We start from the raw sequence: 20931 nt of genomic DNA, 5'->3' as shown, positions 1-20931 counted from the left end.
CAGACTCACTGGGTCAGCCTAGGTCTTGACCTCACCGACCATGCTGCTGCATGGAGACATGAAACTCTCAAGATCGAGTGAAGGGTTGCTTTCTATAATGGAAAAGCATTTAAATAATTCAAAATCACAGAATTTGTGAGTGAATCTACCGTCTTGTCTCTGTCTGCATGCAGCTATATATATATATATATATGAGTTTAATATTATATAAACAACTTTGAGCTTTTAGGCAAAGAGATCTTCTTCTTCTTTAACACCTTCATTTTCTACCTTCAGCTTTTAAGTATGTAAAATTAATATGGTTTTGATCTTGTGTTAAGTCTAAATGTGTATTTGGGATTATGGCGTAGTGCATGTGAGTGCGATAAAGGTTGATTTCAAAGTTTTTTTTACTTGAAAACATATTAAAATAATATTTTTTAAAAAATTTATTTTTGATATTAGCACATTAAATTAAACGATCTAACAACATCAAAAAAATAATTTGTAGCTAAAAAAGATATTCAAAAATTTTTAAAAACACGGTTGGACTATAATGTCAAACAAGTAATGTATTTTTTAAAATAATTTTTCACCTAAAAATATATCAAAATATTTTTTTATTTTTAACATCAGCAAATCAAAATCATAAAAAATAAATACTAAAAAAAATATCAAAATGATGATTTTTTCAAGTAAAAAACACTTTTAAAAAATATCTAAAAAAAAAAACAGAAACACTCCTTAAATCAAGTGGGGTGTTTAAAAGTATGGTAGCAGTTGCTTTTCAAATTGATTTTCACTCAGAAATACATCAAAATATATTTATTTATTTTTTAAAAATCAATTTTGATATCATTACATCAAATCAAAACACAAAAATAAATTTCAAGTAAAGAAAATAAAAATAAATTATTTTTTTAAAATAATAATACTTTTAGAATACAAAAAACAATCAATGTCTTGAGATCGGGCGGTGGGTGGGGTGGTGGTTTCGATCAAAAGCAAGCGGTGATATCTTTTTCTTTTATCTTTTCACCTTTCTATGGTGGGTTTTTGGCTGCACATTTTGAAACTATAAATTGATATTCTCCGGTTGCTTCTAACTAGGATTGCTCGTGGCGTGTTGCTTGTCAAGAAAACCACCCACATGCTTGCCTTCTTCCTTCCTTTCTTTCCGTTTTTAAGATTTCTCATTTATGTGTTCTAAACAAATTTATCATAGCTTAGTTGGTCACATCACATGTAAAATTAATTTTAATTCTACATGTGATTTAAATTTAATTGATAATTTATTATAATTTTAAATAAATTTTTATTATCTAAATACATTACCCAGTCTAGATAAAACAGAATCACGTCACATGAAACTAAATTCAATTAATAATTTATTATAATTTTTATATTTGAAATAAAATATTAAATTATATAATTGAATTTAATTATATTGTTTATTCATTAGATTTCTCATCATGGTTTATCTCATTCTTAAAGCAATAGAACTACTCACCGACAGAGAACCCCACCTGTATAGAATTCAAGAATCTTCCACCTTCAATAATCTATTTTATGTTTTTCTAAATTCAAATCAATATTTTTAAAAGAATTCTATACTAAAAAAATTGATTTAACTCTTAAAATTAAATTTAATTTCAAAGATTTCAAACAGTGTATTAATGTTCCAGTAGCCCAAATGTGAAAGATGATATCCTTCAAAAAAAAAAAAAAAATATTATGATACTGTTTAGGTACTTTATAGCATAGTTATTAAACTCTTCTCGGTTTATAGCTAAATTCAAAGTTTGAATTATGAGTTGGGTAGTTTATCTTTTAAAATTTAGATAAATCAAATCAGATTTTAATCGGGTCGATCAAGTAGAGAATTGATCTGTCAAATCATACTAGGTTCCGACTTAATTTAAAAATATATTAAAATAATTTTTTTTATTTTTTAAAATCTATTTTTAATATCAATATATTAAAATAATATGAAAATAATAAAAAAAATTTAATTTTAAAAAAAAAATTAATTTTTTTTTAAAATATTTTTAAAACACACAAATAAACAAGGTGAAAATTGAAAAGTCCACTTAGCAGTGCACCAAAGAACCAAAAAGAAATTGAATCCTTGGAAAAATGCACCAATGGCTCAGCTTAAGAAATTGAAATCTTACAGGCTACAGATTTAGCACATCGCTAGCTCCAAGGAGGACAGGCTTCCATCAGAAAGACGATGCTGGGGATGCTGATTTAACCCTACCTTCTTCTTCTTCATCAGCACACTGTCTGTATCATTTTGGTGATTTGCAAATTCATGTAACTCTCCTCACTATACACGCAATGGCTCAGCTTTTGATCGGTTCTTGAAACTGATCGTTGTCATATCCTTGTTCTAAAAAGCAGACTCAGAGGACAAATTTACATCGGATCTAATGACATTTACATGAACCTGTGCAGACAGAGATGGAAAATACGATCAGTAGCAATCAAGTAAGCTCAAAATGCTTACAAAATTGAAACAGTTTGCAATCAATTGTTTTACAATGTCGATTTACTGAAACAGCTTGGCAAGCAATATATCTTGCAGAAGGGCAACATCATTTGACAGGTTGATGACTGGGACCTCGAGTTTGATTGCAGTGAGCAGCATCTTCAAAAAAAAAAAAAAAAAAAACCCTGAAATTTTAACTTATTATAAAGCTTAATATATGTAATTTAACTTACGGAAAAGCTTGATATGTGAAAATAAATAATCATGCTACAACAAGGATTTCAATTTGATTTTGCATGTCTAATTAGAGGTCCAAACAAACTTGGATTTCAACCTATAATACCTTACTGGAAAGCTTGATATGTGTATTTTAATTTTTATTCGGTCTATGTTCATATTCTGAAATTATAACTTAGTGAAAAACCTGTCACAAGAAGTAAGGTCCGAAATATAAAATACAGAAATTCTTATCTATTAATAATTAATTCATAAAATTTTTTAGGCATCTCAAACTTATAAAAATAACTTTAATAAGCTCAAAATACATTAAAAAACAGTGTAAAATGAATATATATATATATATATATATATATATATATATATATATATATATATATATTTCTTCTCTCTCTCTCTTTTTTTTTTAATGCATCAATGGACACTATCAAAGCACCTTTAGATGTCGGTCAAATGAAGCCTTGATAGGCATATATCCTCCATTGAAGTAGCACTAAATTATTCCACGTTCTTGTGTAGGACTTTTTAACTATGATCATGTAGTGTCCTTTTCCAAGTCAAAGATTATGAGGCTGTTTAAAATTAAAAAAACCCTTTTTTAAGAAAAAAAAATAAATTCTGGAAAAGAAAAACTAGAAATTTCTGTTTAAATGCAATATTTCTCTATCCAAAAACCTAGAAAACTAGTTTTTCAAATTTATATTGAGTTTAGAAAACATAATTTAAAAGTTTTCCATATATATTTTTCCAATGCAAGTTTTTCACATATATATATATAAAAGCATTGACTTTTTACACAACATAATTATAATCTTGATGTAATTTTTTTTTTTTTATGGATTTTTTTTTTGTTTTCATCAAATGAATATTTTTTCTAATTTTTTATCACAAGAAAAAATAAAAAAATAAAAGGAAAAAAGAAAATAATTTTCCGTTATTGAACACATTCAAATGCAATATTTCTTCATATAGAAAACTAAAAAACTAGTTTTTTAAGATTGTAAATTTATACTGAGTTTGAAAAAACAAAAGATGTTTTTTCTTAATTCTTTTATATACAAGCATTTTTTAACAATGCAAAAATTTAAAATTATTTTTTATATTTAAAGCAAGATTGGCGTCCATTTATTTTATTGAAACGATATATTTCGATTCCAGAACATTTTGATGTTCTATTTCAGGGTTTTGTATTGTGTGTGTATATTTATATACATATTATTCGATATATATATGATTCCAATTCAAATTTAAAGATGAATTAATAAAAATAAAGATCAATTTCCATCAATGAAATTAACAAGAATCATTAGTAAATATATCTTATTGGTTCTTAATTTGTTGTGGTTATTAGTTCCAAAACAATTTAATAGTTGAAAGATGATATATGTCTACGTAATAACTTTTTTTCCCCTATCAAGTCTTCTAGTCAATGTAAAAATAAATAAACATGCGAGTCAACTTTCGATGTAGGCAATGCAGGGAAAAATCTAAGAAACACAACTTCTATGATTTCAGGTAATGAGTATGAGCAGCGAGGATTTGTGCACTCTGAGTATGAGCTAATAAGAAAATGAATAGAAAAAAGAAAATACCAATAATGATAGGCTCAATTTCATAAATTTCTCCACATACATTCTTATAATATACATTGAAAAGATTAAAAAAAAAATGAAAAAGAAGAGAGGCTAGGTTTTGGTTTAATATGCTTCAGAAGCAAAAGATCATACCTGCCTCGAACTTCAATTACAAATTCCTGAAAAATGAAAAACATGGAAACCAATAACCAGTGTACCGCAGAAAACGGAGCACAACCCGGATTCGGAGTTCTCGTTGAAGCCAAACTCAATTGTATTAACTAGTAGCTACCAGCGATCATCTGCAAGGAGAAAGGCCAAACATTTTACAAACTCAACAATGTCAAATGCTAACAAAAGTAGAAATTTCATAGAAGGTATACAAAGTAAATGTAAGAGAGCATAAAACAGGTGCAACTGCTATATTTTACACGAGAAGCACAGCATGAGGGAAATGCTTTGCTATTTACTAGGCTGGATCGATCAACCAAAAAAAAAGCTACCATGTAGTGCCATAAATTTACTCTCGAAGGTGACAACACATTTGCTACATATGGCTCTTAAAGGAGCCCAAATGCCAGAACTGCAAGAGGTCTACATCTAAGGAGAAATTTTAAACATGGAGACTGATTGTTGGCATAGAAATGAAACAGTTCGATTATTCGGTTTTACCAATTACAATATTCAGCTGAAATAAATTCAATAACCACATTGAATTTTGATCAGTATCGAAAATCGCTATCGATCAGCGAATCTAGGGAACCCTCTGCAGGATTCGGTATCAACATGGTTTTATATGATGGATGAAATCCACATAAACTATAACTTCATCCACATAAATTATAATGGAAGGGGAACGAACACAAGATTTAAGTCTCTGTCCTCACCTGCACACACACACACACACAACAATATTCCAATAGTCTTGAACTCTTAAAAGACTAAAAAACCACATTACATACAACAGTGTTCATAACAACGAGTAAAATCAGTGTAGCACAAACCGGGAGTTAAATGGCAACATTTTTCTAGTACTGCTCATTTTCTAGACACTGAGTTCATCTTCAAGATAGTTATACTGAAAAGTGAACTCTGTCTTGATTCTTTGGCACCTGCACATACAAAAAACGGAGATCATAAGAACCACAAGCACAGTCAAATTAGGTTGACATGAACCCAATTTTTGATGAAGATGAGATGCATGTATAGAAGGGATATGACAGATCGGACTAGATTGAAAATCAAATGGATAACAAATTCTTAGCTACATTGCCCTATTGAGGATTTAGAAAAGAACATGAAATAATTTCACATAAACTTGTATGTAAGTATTAAAATCACTGTAATATATAAGGGCAAATAATATAGAAAAAGTTTACATGCCAAGGTAGAAGCACGTTTGCGCAACATTTCACCCATGTTGCCCACAACCTAATGAAGTGAACCCCTACTCTAAAAATCTTATATGAAGCAAATTCTTTTTCATCCTCTTATATAATGAAACGATTCTGTCTCATCCTCACCTCTTGACAATGAAACAACTCATACTTACACACAAACAATATAATTTGACTACACATACAGTACAAGAGTAAGGCTATACAGAGAAATTGTACCGAAAAATCTTTCTAACACAAAACATTCAATGTAATGATTTTATAAGTAACTTACATGGCAGTAAATCACTTATACAATATCATGTCACTCATCACATCAGTTAATAAGATTTTTATGTATGATTTACTGTTTGTAAAGAGTTTTCCTACAAAGTTCCACAAGAAGGGCAACTACGCGGATAGTTAAAAACAAAATCAGCATACCATCCTTGTTTGTCCTCATTGCCAACATGGAAATCAAAATACACATACGTCCCCTGTTCATATTCATCAGTAGTAACTTTTGGCTCCTCATGCCGTTGAAACCAGGTGTTGTATTTTCTGTGGTATCTCCAAGATTGCTTCTTCAGTTCTTTTGCAGCCAGATATTGCTGATATGTATTCTGCACACAATGATTGGCTTGACATATGACAGAAACCAAAACTACATAATAATGAAACAACAGAGGATGTCACATCACCTGTTGATAGTAAAAAGCAAAGAACAAGGTGTCAGTGCCAACACTATCCATGCTTAACCGTTCCCAGAATGCAGGATTACTTGCCATTGGTGCCTGAACTTGAGGATAGCTAGGGGGTGTTGCTGCAGGGTGCCTCTGTTCAGACAAACAAGAGACAAATTACTCCATAAACAAGATTTGCCCATAATTTGAAAGGTGCAATAATATGAATATGATTGCACATCCATACCGGAATATAGCTCCTAGCTCGTTCTGAGTCTTTCGGTTGAGGAAGCTTGTGATATGCAGCATCAAGCATCTCAAAATTGTATGACTGATTATGCATTGCCCCAGCATTTATAGCAGAACCATTGATATTATCACCAATGGCACCAAGGTCGGAGACGCTTCTCCGGCCAATAACACCTAGGCTGCTAGATGGTTGACTGGATTGTAGGGGTTGCCCTGGAGAGAGATCTATATCTCTTGGCACTTGTACAGACTCTGTCAAGGAACCAGATGCTCCAGCCTGCAGCTAAGACATTTAAAACCAACTTTAATCACACTACCTTCAACATCAAGTTGCACAAACTACCGAACTGTCAACCACAATAAAGTGCTTACAAGGAAATTAATGGAAGAGAATTTCAAAAGGAAAATGCAATGGCCTCATGAAAGAGACCTGGCCCAGCACATTGTGACTTTAGTGAGGTAGATCCACGATAAACGTAGAATCCACACGTTAATTCACAAAAGCTGAATCTGGGACAAGTCATCTCAACATATGAGCCCCTTTACTGGAAAAAGGTATAGAAAGAGCAAAACCTTGAATGGAATAAACACAGCCACCAAAATTAAAAGTTACAAATAAGCCTTCTGTGTGTATGTGTGCACGCATGTGCGTGAGAAAGAGAATCTCAGTTTGCAAGATAAAACAAACTCATCACTAAAATCATTTCCCATGTTAGTGAATCACACAATAAAAAATAAAAGGTGTACTAGTTAAGAAATTATGATAACAGCTTGCTAATTGCAACCAAGCCTATTTATTGGGGAGCCTGCCCAATCATTGTTTCACAGAGAATCCCTCCCATCCCTGTCCCCACTCTAAAATAAAGTTTGGAGAGGAAATGCTGAGGATACACTATCAAAATACAGGGGCTTTCAAAGCTTCACAGGCTGAATCATTCTTTCACTGTGCTGATAACAATGATGCCACTGTTTTTTCTTTGTGCTTTGTAAATGCTAGATATCAAATTCAAATATAACCAACCATAATAATTCTAATAGATAACATCAGGAAGGGTCCTGTGGGGAAGGTGGTGCTGCAACAGCCCCAAACTTGAAATTATATCTAGGTTAAAAATCCATTCCAACACTTCCAACCAAGGAAATTTAAAATCTATCCTTGATAGAGCAGGATGGTTCGATGCATGTGGAATACTTAAAACACACACACACACACAGCAGGCAAGATTAGGAATTATTCTACATACAGAAGTATCCATTGCATATGAAGCTGTGAGTTCGTCCTCATTCACAAGACTTTTGCCAAGCCCAGATGTAGGGGCAGATTCAGTGGTTGAATCCTCAGGTAAATTCTGCTTTAGCTGCTGCTCCTCAACTGACGGATGGCCAACCTCTGCACCATTTACTCGTGTCATTAATGTAAGCCAGTTTTATGAAAGCGTTTCCAAATTCCAATCATGACAAGTTAATTGGAGAATGAAGAATACCTGCATCTTTCGCACCGCTAGACATCACAACTTGCTGATTAGCCTGCTGATGGATGGAATTAGGCTGCTGTAAGGCAGCAGATGTAGCAGTATTGAAACCTGCTGCCTGAACTCCAATTCCCAAACTACCTTGAGAGATGGATGAACTTTGAGAATTAAACTGCAAATGTAATCAGATGGCATGCCCAAAAAGTAACAAGGTGTCAAACTAAGTCTTTATTCATGGAAGCTGGAAATGCAGAAGAAATAGGATCATGAACAGAATGCAAAACAATAAAAAACTTCTGTGAAGAAAAAATAAGCAATTAACTATGGTGATTACAGCCATGATCAAAACAATATTTCAAGCAAATGTATAGCTTATACTACACCTCTAGTTATATTGAAATTAAAGAATCTAAATAAATTCAAAGCCAAAAGACACACATAAAACCTTGTTATCAAGTAATCAGATAGAGAAAGAAAAGAGTGATACTACAAGCAAAATGGATATTTCTCCTGTGAAGGTCAATGGACATGCCAAGTATTCAAGCAACAAATGTGTGGAAATGGTATCAGCTGCTATAAAAAAAGGTTGGTATTAGTTAAATACGATTGCTAATAACTTTCTTCCAACAATTCTATAAGACACTTAGCATGAATGAAATCAGCATGCAAGTCCACAAAATAGAAAGACTTCCAATTCACAACTAAGCTAACTTTACTTCAAACATGATATTAAAATAATGAAACAACACCTTAAGTGGCATTTAATTGTAGTCTCTGGATAGAAGAGACGGAGATAGCTAGGACAAAAGGGACAAGACACAACAGGAGACAGAGATAAAGTTGTGTTTGGTAGTGGTGTACAAGACATAATAAATATCTCTCTATTCTGTTTGGTTGATGAGAGATGAGACAAAACAAAATGTTGAAAAGTCTGTTTTACATTTGATATGTATTGCCATCAAACTTGCAATGTTTGAAATAATAAATAGACATTATCATTTTCACTTTAGTTTCTAACTAAAAATGAAAATTTCTCCATCCATCAAAATCATGTTATAAAAAAATTGTAATAATCATAAAAAAGATAATTCTTTGTTCAAAAGATAATATAATTAAATTATGATTGTTTCATTAAATCATTTTATCAAGTATATTTAATAATAAAATAAATAATTAAACAAATTATATGTCAACTAAAATATTGGCACCGACACAAATTTAAAATCTAACATAGTTGGAAATGCAAGATAATAATTTCATCACAAATGCACATTTTTTGTTATTATTCAACTCCCACCTCTTCATCATTAAATCGAATTTCTTTGAGAACACAATCGATTATAATCGATTTTCATTTCTCTACATTATGTATGTTTTAATTATTATATTAAATTTGTAATAATGATATTCATCATAATACTAAGAAATTCATTAGATAAAAATTCTTCTTATACTTTTTAATATAAATCACTATTTGGTTAATTAATTTTACTCAATTATACATAAAAAAAAAGTAATTTACTCTAATTCATTCATTTTTTAATTGTTAAATATTATTAGATTGTATAAAATAATTTGCTCCCTCTCTCTCTTGTTTATATTTCTCATATTTATTACGATTTTTGCTTTTATATTTTCTAGTTTTCAGATCTAATGGTGAAAATTAAGTTAATTAAAATCAATGGTCCAAATCTGAATATTTTAATGGACATTTCTAGAAAAAATTTTATCTTGGTTCATGTCTTTGCCACTGTCCCTCTTTTTAGGAACAAAAAATTAACTAAAAATTGTCCCTGGGACGGACAAAAACCTAATTTTGTCTCCGCCATCAGTAAACATGTTTTTGTCCCTCATATCCACGTCTCTTTTGCTTTAGAACAACAACCAAACATTACCTAAAAGATCTTTTACTTTCGTTTTTTTCCAAGCTGACTTGTTCAAAAAACAAAGGAAAGGATAGGGAATGAAGAATCCTAAAGAAGTAAAAGCACCTGCTGCAAAAGTGGGTTTTGTTGGGTGGGAAACTGCTTATGATTCCCACTGGCAAGAGGTGGCATGCCAAGAATGTTACTGTGACCTTGTTGCTGGACTTGCTGAAGACGCTGTAAGAATTTCTCTCTCTGATCAGGAGCTATTTCAGTTCTTGCACGAAATTGGCCCTACAGAAGAAATATTGTTACTTTAAAACAAAATGGCAACAAGTTTTGGCAATATTTCTTAATAAAAAAACCCATTAAGTGAACTTAAGGAACAATTAAATCAACATGTTCTGACATGGACGATTCACGTCAAGAAGCTAATTCTAAAACATTTGATGTACGCAATTGTTGTCAATTGTCTATTAAGTAAAACCACATGCAGCAAATATTAAAAAATGTAAGCGAGTTATCAAAATATTTCTCATTGAAGGTTTACTCATCCAGCTTCCCTCACTCTTCCCCTCTACTTTTTCTCTTATTTCCAGTTCTTTACCTTTACCACCACCAGTTAGCATGGTATGACGTTTCTTTTCACCCTCTTCTTTTCTAAAAAGAAAAACTCATCTCTTGGCTGTTTAGCAAAATAAAGCATATACAAAATGCATAACAGTTCAGTCACCATTGAAACAAAATTATATAAGAGGGGGGTTTTATTGCATTTATTTTCTTCATATGATTAAGCATCTTATATATACAACTATTATATACTGGTCCATCACCAATACCCTCACTAGAAAGGACTAAAGCCACATTGTACGAAGAATTTCATGTGAAGTGAATCTTATAGCATTTTCCATTGGATCGTTATCTTATCATGCGCATATTCTTTTAGTTGACTAGCCGCACATTATATTAGTTGTAGCTTGCATGAATAAAAAATCACCCATTACACAATTAAGTTATTATATACTATCAATGTTGGTGGTTATTAACATAGATGTTCAATTTAACATGAATTTAGACTATGATAGATATATAATCCAGTGATAATGTAAAAAGACATTCATCTTCCAAAGAGGATGGGTGGACAAAACATCTCCATCACTTGCTAAACCAAAACTCGTATCAAATATGCTTTGCAAATTGAAATTTTGAATTTTCAATAGCATTTCCAATATCCTTTTTTTGGGCCCATTAGTGAAACACATCTTAATAAACACCTTGAGCCTCCATTACCCTTGGAGGGTGGCGACCACTCATTGCAACAAGGAGGCAACCAGAATCAAGACCAGATAACAGCAATTAGCATTTCCGCTAATAGTTTAATTGTAGTCACATACTAAGGTGATATAATAAATGGATCTAGTATGCTAATTCATGTATGCTAAAAAATTGAAGTTGAATATTTTCAGTCATGTTTCCAAAAGTCTCATTTTTTGGCCCACCCAATAAACACAGTTTAATTACAACTTGAGCCACAATTCGACTAGGAGGATGATGACCATCCCGGATAAAAGCCATTGACATTAGTGCAAATGCTCCACAAAATAAAGTTTCTTGATGTTTGGTTATGGTGAAAGGGGGGAAGGTGGATGGGTAGTTCATGTCTGGACTTCTCATTGACAAATGGGGCTTTATACGGTAAAAAATTTCAAAAACCAAGATATCCTCTAAAATAAAGAACACACAAACACACACTTGCACCCCTATGTTGTTACAAAAATCAACAAGGAAGACAAACAAAATGTTAAAACAAGTGGCATACCGGTTCATTCTGACTTTGAAAGGAACTTCCAGGTCTCCATTGCATGCCAGTGACCAAAGGAGAGAAAACTCTGCCACTCAGAGTAGCAGCATCACCAGCATTACTAGAATCAACTGCACCAGTTCCATCACTTGCCTTGCTAGCATGAGGCAACATCATTCTGTTACTTAGTGGAGACACCGAGGGCTGCACCATTCCACCACTCCCAAGTCTATCGTCAGTTCCCAAAACATTTCTCTTTGCAATGTCAGAAGCTGAAGGTACTGAACCAAGAGCTCCATTGCTAGGAATTACACCAGGACTGAGGGAGATACTAGATGAGGGCTGGCTAGAGAGGCCACCTCTACCAATGCCCCTTGCTAGTCCAGTATCAACAAGAGAAGGTGATGATGATCTATGGCCAGGGAAGCCTGCAATTTCTTCATCCTTTGCAGAATTGGCAGCATTGGTCAGGGTTACATGAGAAGGATTAGCAGGAGCAGCATTTTCCAAGACACCTCGAACAGAAGATGAACCAGGAAGAGTTGGAGAAACTGCTAACAGACTAGGCAATGTCTGAACCTGAACATTCACAGAAATAGGTGCATGGTTCCCAGTTGGTGTTGATGCAGCTGAAGAACCAACCATACCACTTTTGGCAGGAGTTCTAGCAACAATATCAGAATTACTATCTTGTGAAGCAGTATCATCGGCTTGCTCTTGACCAACAACACTCTGATGAGGCGGAGAAGAAACAGTGGCCTGGAAAGAAAATTATCATTCCGTAGGTGTAGCAACAATGTTAGGACAAAGCACATAGCTGAAAAGCATTTAAGGAATTAATAAGTGCAGATATTAGAAATGGTAAATTCCTGGTCTTTTTATGAATGCAAATACAATAAAAGTGGTCCACAACATGAGAAAAGGTTTGTTGTTAGCTCTTGAAGATACATGGTATATATAAACCCCACCCTAAAAAGAAATTATTAAAAAAAAATACGAAGACAAAAACAATCACAAGTAAGTTATATTGAAAGAAAAATAACTATTTAGCAATAACCCTTGGTAAATAACAACTTTGACCAAACAAACTAATATAAAAACTTATTAAACCAAACAGAAATATAAACATCTAACTATATTATGTCAAATAAAAGAGTTAGAAGAGCCAAAAGGAAAAGTAATGTACATTACGTGCAACTTTCACATATCTTTCATCACTTCAAAATAAAATAGGAATCAAACATGTCATTTGTGGAAGCCCTAGCATCATAGGTCCCACTAAATCTTAAAGCAAGATATAGCAAAAAACTCCCTTGGCAACTAATCAAAGTCAAAATGCATCAACAATGTCCCGTGCAGGTCACTGAATCAGCAAGGTACAACTGAACCAAGTCTTGCAGCTTGCTACAACAAAACAGGGGAACACAACCTCTCTAAAAAAAAAAGAGCTCTCAAAGGAATGCTTAAATGACACCACTAATATATATAAGATCCATCATGACTTTAAAAGCTAAATCAGAATTACAGTCCCAGATAGTGTGTAAACGTACAGGTGTTTGAGGAGCCTGAGGAGCCGTTATTGCCAAAGAAGTCTTTAATACTGGAACAGGAGCACCCTGCAGAGAAAAAAATGATAAATTTACAATAAAACTGACCAAAAGAAACACCACCACAAAAAAAAAAAGACAAAATGTATTAACTAAACATTTTTCTTTAAAAGGCTGAGATTATTTTTCCATCTCACGTTAGAAAGAAGAGAACAAGCACACCCACAGATAAAAAAGACGACTGCATTCCCATCTCTAAATGGCAAAATAATTAGAAGTAAAGTCTGCAGCCAATAAATTTTACCTTCACAAGACCAGGAGGACCAATTATAACCAGGTCTTCAAGAGACTCCAAGTTGTCTAATGGTAATGAGTTGTACAGCTCATCAACATCACTAAAATCATCAAAATCTTCCTACAAAGAAGACAACAAGCAAATTGATAATTGAGGTGACATAAAACAAAGCATATGAACACACTATCCCATCAAGAATACTGGAATGAAATGAAAATATACAGGTTAACATGGGAAAATCCACTTAGACAACGCATGATGCCTCTTACAATAAGGGTGATAAAAACACACACATACACACAAACCTGATTACGTTCCACATAGTCATCCAGGAAGTCTTTAACATCATTAACCTGCTCAGGACTCAATTCATCATTGTCTAGTAGCCTCAAGATCAACTCTAATTTCTTTATATGAAGTTTGTGCCGTGTGATGGATGCCTCTAAATGTGTCTGCCAGACAAAAGGGATAAAATAAAAATTATAAAAGGAAGGATATATTGATTCTAAAAACCGCATTTCCTTTTCTGTCCTACCAGTCTGGGTGGCCTTGTCTTTCCTTTCTTGACAGTGAGCCCCTCAATCTCAGCTTCAAAGGCATCAATCTGAGATTCCAGTTCCCCAACCTACTCAAGGAAAAAGCTACTTAAAACACCACTGATGAAATGAGAATTCATAAAGGAGCAAAGTGACATAATACAGCAATTTTCAAACACAGTTGGCAAAAAAATGTTTTAGGACTGAATGAGGAATGTCTTGAAAGGAAAACAACTGATTTTTTCAGTTTTACTATGTTAAATGCTATTAGATCAATCTATAAGCCATCAAGCATTTATAACTTAGATAGTTCTTCCAAATCATTGAAATTTTTTTTCTGGGATAAGTATAAGGCTTTGGATATTAATTAGCACACAAAACCAACCAGCTGCAAATGCCCATGCAGTAGGACCAAAGAGGACAGGTCAATAAAAAGTCACAGTGAAAGATTTTACAATACCAGCACTACGAAACGAAATTTGAAAGGTCAGGACTGTATTATTTTACATACACTCTAAGTCATTGTAGATAATAAGAAAGCAAATCAAACAGCTTACTCACATACCACATTATTCAACCAATCCCTTGTTTCTGATTTAGCTTTCTCCTTTGGATCCTACAAAAAAGATCAGCATACTAAGCAATTCTGATCGAAAAAGTTAAGCAATCGTGGAAAGAAGAAATATTTTACATTTTTAAAGCAGTTTTTTGAAGTTATAAACATTAAAAATATGGAATTCAAACAAAACCCCAAAAGACAATTTTAAGAAATGAAACACACAACAACAACAACAACAAAGCCTTAAAACCAAAACAACAAACATGCTAAGAACTGAGATTTTCCCCAGCTGCTTCACTATTCATAGCTCCCCATTTTTTTTTTCATTTTTGTCCTTTTTTTCATTTCATCCTCGTACTGTTTTTTCATCTTTTGTGACCTAATTCAATGAGATAGAGTTTTAAATTATAGTAGAAAGACAAAATTAAAAGATTGAGGATCACAATGAACATCAAATGCGTGGACAATATCAAAGTTTTAAGAATTTTCATTTTGGTTTAAAAGTTCATTTTTCAATTCCTAGGTTTGAGAGAAAAGTGGTAAAGTCGTTAGAAAATAACAGAGGAGAAAGAGTTGTTGGTTAGCCATATTACACAAACAAAAATAGTCGATCATGGTGTCAATAAGTTCTATTTGACTAGAGGAGTACAATAGTGGTGGTTTTTTTTCCTATAAACATGCCTGAAAAAGTAGACTGCGATCTGTTTATATATTTTTTTATTTGGTTGATTTTTGTTTTTCTAGTGATTTTGGGGTGCTTTGAGGTTGGTAAGTGTTCAATTGAGGTTTTCATGGTATTTTTAAGGTGTTTTCAACTAAAAACGACTTGAAAATGGGTTTATGAGGTCCAAAAACTTAGACCCTGGTTTTTCAATCACCAAATGCCCTACAACTGCAGGTGACCTCTCGCCCAGCTTAAAAAAAAGAAAATAAAATAAAATAAAAAAGGAGCAAACAACTCCTAAGAAAAAAACAACACATGTGGGCCAGAGCTTCCATGCCTAGACGTGCTAGGGCTTTTTCCTTAAGGCTTAGCGCCTAGCCTTTTTTTTACTTTGATTATTTTTTGAAAAAATACTTAATTAATACCCTGCCTATTTTTTACTTTGCATTAACTGTTTATTTAAATTTCAATTAATTACCTTTCTCTGAATTTTCAAATTTTTTAATTCATCTTTTTTAAATATCATTTATTTTTAAAAAAATTATTTTATTATTTAAAGGTTTTAAAGAGATTATTATAATTTATCTTTAATTTTTTTCCTTTATATTTGATATAAATAATTTTTTTTTGCATGATGTATTTATAAAAATAAAAATCATAGGTAAGAAAAAATAACCACTAAGAAAAAAAAAGCGCATAAACTAAAAAAAAAATCGGAGATAAATATTTGCATACTCACCTTTCTTTTGCTTTTAGGGGAAATATTAGCTTTCCATTTAAGTATTTAATTAGATTAACAACTCTTTCACAATTTATCGATTCACATATATTTTTTAATTTATTTCATTAAGCGTAAATAGCATCTATGCGTTTCTTAATTTAAAAAAAATCATGATATAATAAAACACATATGTAACATTAACACATTCTTCTATTATGTAAAAAATTAACTTGGAATTCTAAACACGGCATAGCACGGGTTTTAACACTAGTGACAACTAATTAGCATTCCTCCAAAAAATTCAGAGAGCAAAAAATGAGAAAAGAAAAAACCATGCTGTCAATGATGCCCATTGATAGCTCAACAACTTTTAAATTGTGCTACTTCTGCATGTCTGTAAGTGTAAGAAACTGAAGTGGGAAAAAAGACATATTTAAGAATATAACAAACAATAAAAAGCACCAAATTTGTAAGCCAGGCAAGAGAGGTGAATAAGGAACCCTTTAACAGGCTTCACCGGATTGAAAAGGTACTAGCAGTCAAGGCACATTACATCATCATCATACATAGGGATTACCTCACAGAGTAATGTGGTTCCATGTAATCACATCAACTGCTCCCAAGGAATCAATCTTATGGTTTATTCAGCCTCAAATTTACCACTCATTTGACTGATTTGATTCAGGATTAAGCATAAAATAAGGTAGTATAAGTATGCAATGCTTACAGTTTTGGGTTGTTGGCCCAAACCTTCTTTGGAAAATGCTTTTGTCTTTGTTTCCTTCTCGCATATCTTAAATCTTTCCATTTCTTTCTCAATAGTCTTACGAGCATCCACCAGAGCCTGCTCGTACGATGCACTAACCTACAAAACGCGTCAAAAGGAAAGCAAGATCAACCTCAGCTTCAACAACACTGTCAATCATACATCATAAGGAAGAAGATGCCATCATATGTCACAGAAACAAATAACCATTTTATCATGGAAAATAACTGCATCGCTGGCTTAATATCCTCAAAACTATAGATAAGATAGCAACACAAAGCCTAAATGATTCAAACACAATAACCAGAAATAAAGAATGAAGAGGAATGACCTTCTTATCCTTGATCTCACTGGATTGAATCCATGTCTTGATTTGGTCCCTATATCTCTGCAGTTTCTTGATTTCCTTCTTCAAGTCTGCCTCAAACTTCTCCTTTTGATTCGCATTATCTGTGTCATAAACCTGGAAACAAATGAAAAGAAAAGAAAATGAAATTCCGCCAACAATCACTTTCCTTCCTTTTCTCAGCAAACAAACACACCCGGAAAAAAAACAAAACAAACTGAAAAATTAATTCTCAAATTGATTTCCACTTCTCGGCAACTAAAACACTAAAAAGGTAAAAAACAAAAAAAATAAAAAATAAAAAAATTGTAAAAATAGATACAAAGGACGGAAGAGGAGGGTAGTTAGCCAGTGACCTTGTTCCAGATACTGTCAAAAACGTCGACGCCTTCTTGAACTTTCTTGAGAACGCGATCGATCTCGCCTTGTAGCTTGCGACTTGCTCCCATTCTACTGCAATCTGATCACTTTCGGGTCAGTTGCTGCTGTCTTTGCTTTTACTATCATTCAATTTTATTTCGAAATTGAGAAATAGAGTATCTGTTCGCGTGCTTGATTTTTAGGGTTTTTTTTTTCTTCTGCTGTGCTGGGTTGAAATATGGAGGGGACTGGGAAATGGAGAGCTACGAGGAAGATGGATTTTAGCCATGGGCTGCGATTTCCTATTTCTTGGGCTGGGCTTTCTTGGATTGTTGTAGCCGGTATCATTACATATTACATTACATCATAATTACAATTCCATTTATAACTATTAACATTAACAAAAAAAAAAAAAAAACATGCATTTTTTCCTTTTTCACAGTTTGGTCTCTAAAGTTTGGAGGTTTTTCAACTTGATCACTTCACTTAATTGCTTTTCAACTCCATCCTTTAATGTTGTGTTTTTGTTGTTTTATAAGCTCAAATTTATTTCTCTTCCTTAATTTGTATTTAAATATTTAAATATGAGGTTGTCATCCAATTTTATAGAATACAATTTTAGTTTTTTTTATGAAATTAAATTAAGAGATTGAGGATAAAAATTGACATAAAAAAGAAACAATGTTCTATTTGATCCCTAAAGTTTTACATTTTTTTTCATCCTTGTTATTTTAGATTATTACTTTTTAGTCATAAACTTCATTATTGTCGCGTTCTAATCCCTGGAAGTTTAGAAAGGAAAGAGAAAGTCACGAGAAAAGTTTAAGGGAGAGAAAGTTCTTGAATGATTGGATTTCGGTTACCAATAACTTTGATTTCAGTGTTTATAAATTTAACTTTAAATGAGAAACTCGATAAAGATAGTTTACATATTTAATAATGCCATTAAAAGTAGATTAGTCATGTGAAAAAGTTTTTAGTTTTGCTTTTATTTTGAGTTTTTAGATGAATTAAAATGGTTTTTTGTTGTTAGATATGAGGATTTAGATGTATATAAGATTTTTTTTTCCATATTTTTGGTGAAAAAATGGTTAAATTTTATTTTTTAGGGTCCAAAATATTGGACTTTATTTTCTGTTGTTGTTGGAGACAAGTACGGTGGCTTAGAACCTAAACCAAACGACAAAATCTATCATTTTAAAAAACAAGCAAATGATATATCGCTTGCCTAATTTATAAAAAAATGGTGTTTCGGTATGTTAGGTCGATGAGCGTTGGCTTCTATTTTTTAAGGCTAGGTGTGCAAGTCTGGCCTTTTCAAGGCCCAACCTATCATTTTTTTAAAAATTTTTCACATTATTGTATAATAAAAATGCTTTTTAGTTAGAAGGGATAATTACAAAAAAAAAAATCTCTTATTGTTTGATTGTGATTTCACTTTTTCGTTGTACTTTGAAAAATTACACTTTACATTCAAGTTCAAACAAAAATTTCAAAAATAATCAAAAGATGATATTACCCTCATATATAATATATAAGAAGAGACACATCACCCACATTCAACACTCTCTCTCTTTCTCCAATCCCGATATATATCTCCTAAAATCCATGATCTCTTTATCCTAAACCTTAGAAATCTAATTTGAAACTCTAGAAATTATATCATCAAATTGGTTTATGACAACATCTCACGTGGAATCCATCCCTCTTTATCTATGAAACCCAACAAAGTAGGCAGCAACTTTCTTATTTAGAACTCAACGACTTTCATAAGGTATGTAACACTTGTTTTCTTTAATTGAAAAATGAAAATTTATTTTAGTGTGTTTGGGTGTTAAGAAATTAGGGTTTTTTTTCATTGTAATATCATGTTTTGTATCTTGGATGAATAAAAAAAAATGTTAGATATTTGTTTACTATTGAAAAAGAATCTCAAAACTAAAAACCTTAAAAAATCCAAATTTTGGTTGTTCAATTGAGTAAAATTCAAGCTCCCGGACTCTAATTAACCATTGTTTATCCTAATTAGGCATGTGTAATTGGAAATCATTAAAAACCTTCCATTTTAGAATTAGGGTTACTACTCATAGAACCTTGATTTTGAAATTAGAGGTTATAACAGTGTTAATAAGTTGATTAAAACCTTCAATAACATTTATTTAACTATACTAATGATTACCTAACTAATTAGGCACGCATAATATATTTTGAGTTACAATAAACTTGTGTGGTCTGTTAGCATAAGTTCATTATGCTTATGGTTAGTTGACCTTTTTTTTTCTTTATTTAGTTTTATAATCTTGTCACATCAAATTATACCCACCAATTGTATAGGCTGCCAATATCATTTGTTATGTTTGTGTGGTCTGTTAGCGCATATATATAAAATCTATATCATTTTTTAAACATCTCAATGTAAACCATACAGGTTATAAAATGCCAAATATATTTGATCATTATGGCAATTCAACTTATATAGAAAGATATTATTGTGCTAATTATATGTTTTATATAGACATATAATTTATATACAAGCAAGTTTCTATGTAGACTTGAAGGGATTTCAGTTTACATATGACAAAAGTAATAGAATTTCTAATAATGTCTCGATAGTACATATATTTAGTATGTATGAAGGTAAAGATAAGATTCATCTATATGTTGATGTTAATTCTTGTCACAACATAATTTTAAGTCCTCTAAAATTGTTTTATGTAAAAATATACATTTTTTTCTTTGAAATATTCTAAAAAAAATTTCATAAATTTAAAATACAAAAATATTTCCAAGTCATAAATAGATGAACTTTTAAGTTACAAACAAGTCAAAACACTATATGGACATTAATATTGGGATATTATTGAAAAAATAGACTAAATAAGGACTTAATTGAAGCAAAAATAAGTTTGAAAGTCAATTCAACCAAAATTGGAAGAATTTATTAAGTTTAGGGGCTTAATTAAACTTTTAATAGGTTTAATTAATTTGTTTAAGGACTTAATTAAAGCAAAATTAAGTTTGAAAGTCAATTTAGCCAAAATTAGAAGAATTATTTAAGTTTAAAGGCTTAATTAAACTTCTAATGGGTTTAATTGAAGGAAATTTAAATTTGAAGGCCTAATTCATATCAATTCAAAAAATTAAAAGATCAATGACACAATTGAACTTTGTAAAAAGCCTAATTGGCGCAATCAAGGGTTTAATTGAAATAAATTTAAAGTTTGAATATTGATTAAAGATCAAATGGAAGAATTTCAAAATCAAGGATCAACGTGCAATGGGCGTGCGTATTCAAAGATTAAAATTGATCAAATCCTTGCAAACATTGGTCCATTGTATAATACAAAAACTAAGGACTATGTTGTAAAAGGCACGCGAGTTAAAGGATTCTAACCAATGTTTGCAAGGAT

The 20931-nt window shown here is 31.8% G+C and overlaps 1 protein-coding gene across 2 annotated transcripts; it reads right to left on the bottom strand.

Moving 5' to 3' along the window:
• Positions 1–4296: 4296 nt before the first annotated feature.
• LOC7469871 (uncharacterized) lies at positions 4297–17767 on the bottom strand. Of its 2 annotated transcripts, none has more exons than XM_024591391.2 (17): positions 17518–17767; positions 17147–17278; positions 16777–16914; positions 14671–14721; positions 14105–14194; positions 13875–14021; positions 13579–13689; positions 13278–13343; positions 11746–12486; positions 10053–10220; positions 8074–8233; positions 7834–7979; positions 6588–6872; positions 6359–6493; positions 6102–6280; positions 5286–5393; positions 4297–4583 (listed from the first exon to the last, which is right to left on the bottom strand). In XM_024591391.2, exons 1-16 carry the CDS (start codon positions 17608–17610, stop codon positions 5327–5329), a joined length of 2709 nt encoding a protein of 902 aa, XP_024447159.2. In that variant the 5' UTR covers positions 17611–17767; the 3' UTR covers positions 4297–4583; positions 5286–5326. The 2 variants fall into 2 exon arrangements, with proteins under 2 accessions (XP_024447159.2, XP_024447160.2); XM_024591392.2 differs by having other exon boundaries at positions 6588–6866.
• Positions 17768–20931: the final 3164 nt, after the last annotated feature.

This window comes from Populus trichocarpa, chromosome 19 (assembly GCF_000002775.5).
Source record: "Populus trichocarpa isolate Nisqually-1 chromosome 19, P.trichocarpa_v4.1, whole genome shotgun sequence".
NCBI classification, from domain to species: domain Eukaryota; kingdom Viridiplantae; phylum Streptophyta; class Magnoliopsida; order Malpighiales; family Salicaceae; genus Populus; species Populus trichocarpa.
Note: the sequence above shows the minus strand (reverse complement) of the source record. Positions and strands in the feature narration are given on the sequence as shown.

Excerpts from the sequence above, each read along its gene's own strand:
- LOC7469871 (XM_024591391.2), bottom strand. The coding sequence starts at position 17,610 with ATGGGAGCAAGTCGCAAGCTACAAGGCGAGATCGATCGCGTTCTCAAG. Across the intron at positions 14,722-16,776 it reads TGGGCCAACAACCCAAAACT|GATCCAAAGGAGAAAGCTAA; the intron begins GTAAGCATTGCA and ends TCTTTTTTGTAG. Across the intron at positions 14,022-14,104 it reads AGACAAGGCCACCCAGACTG|ACACATTTAGAGGCATCCAT; the intron begins GTAGGACAGAAA and ends TTTGTCTGGCAG.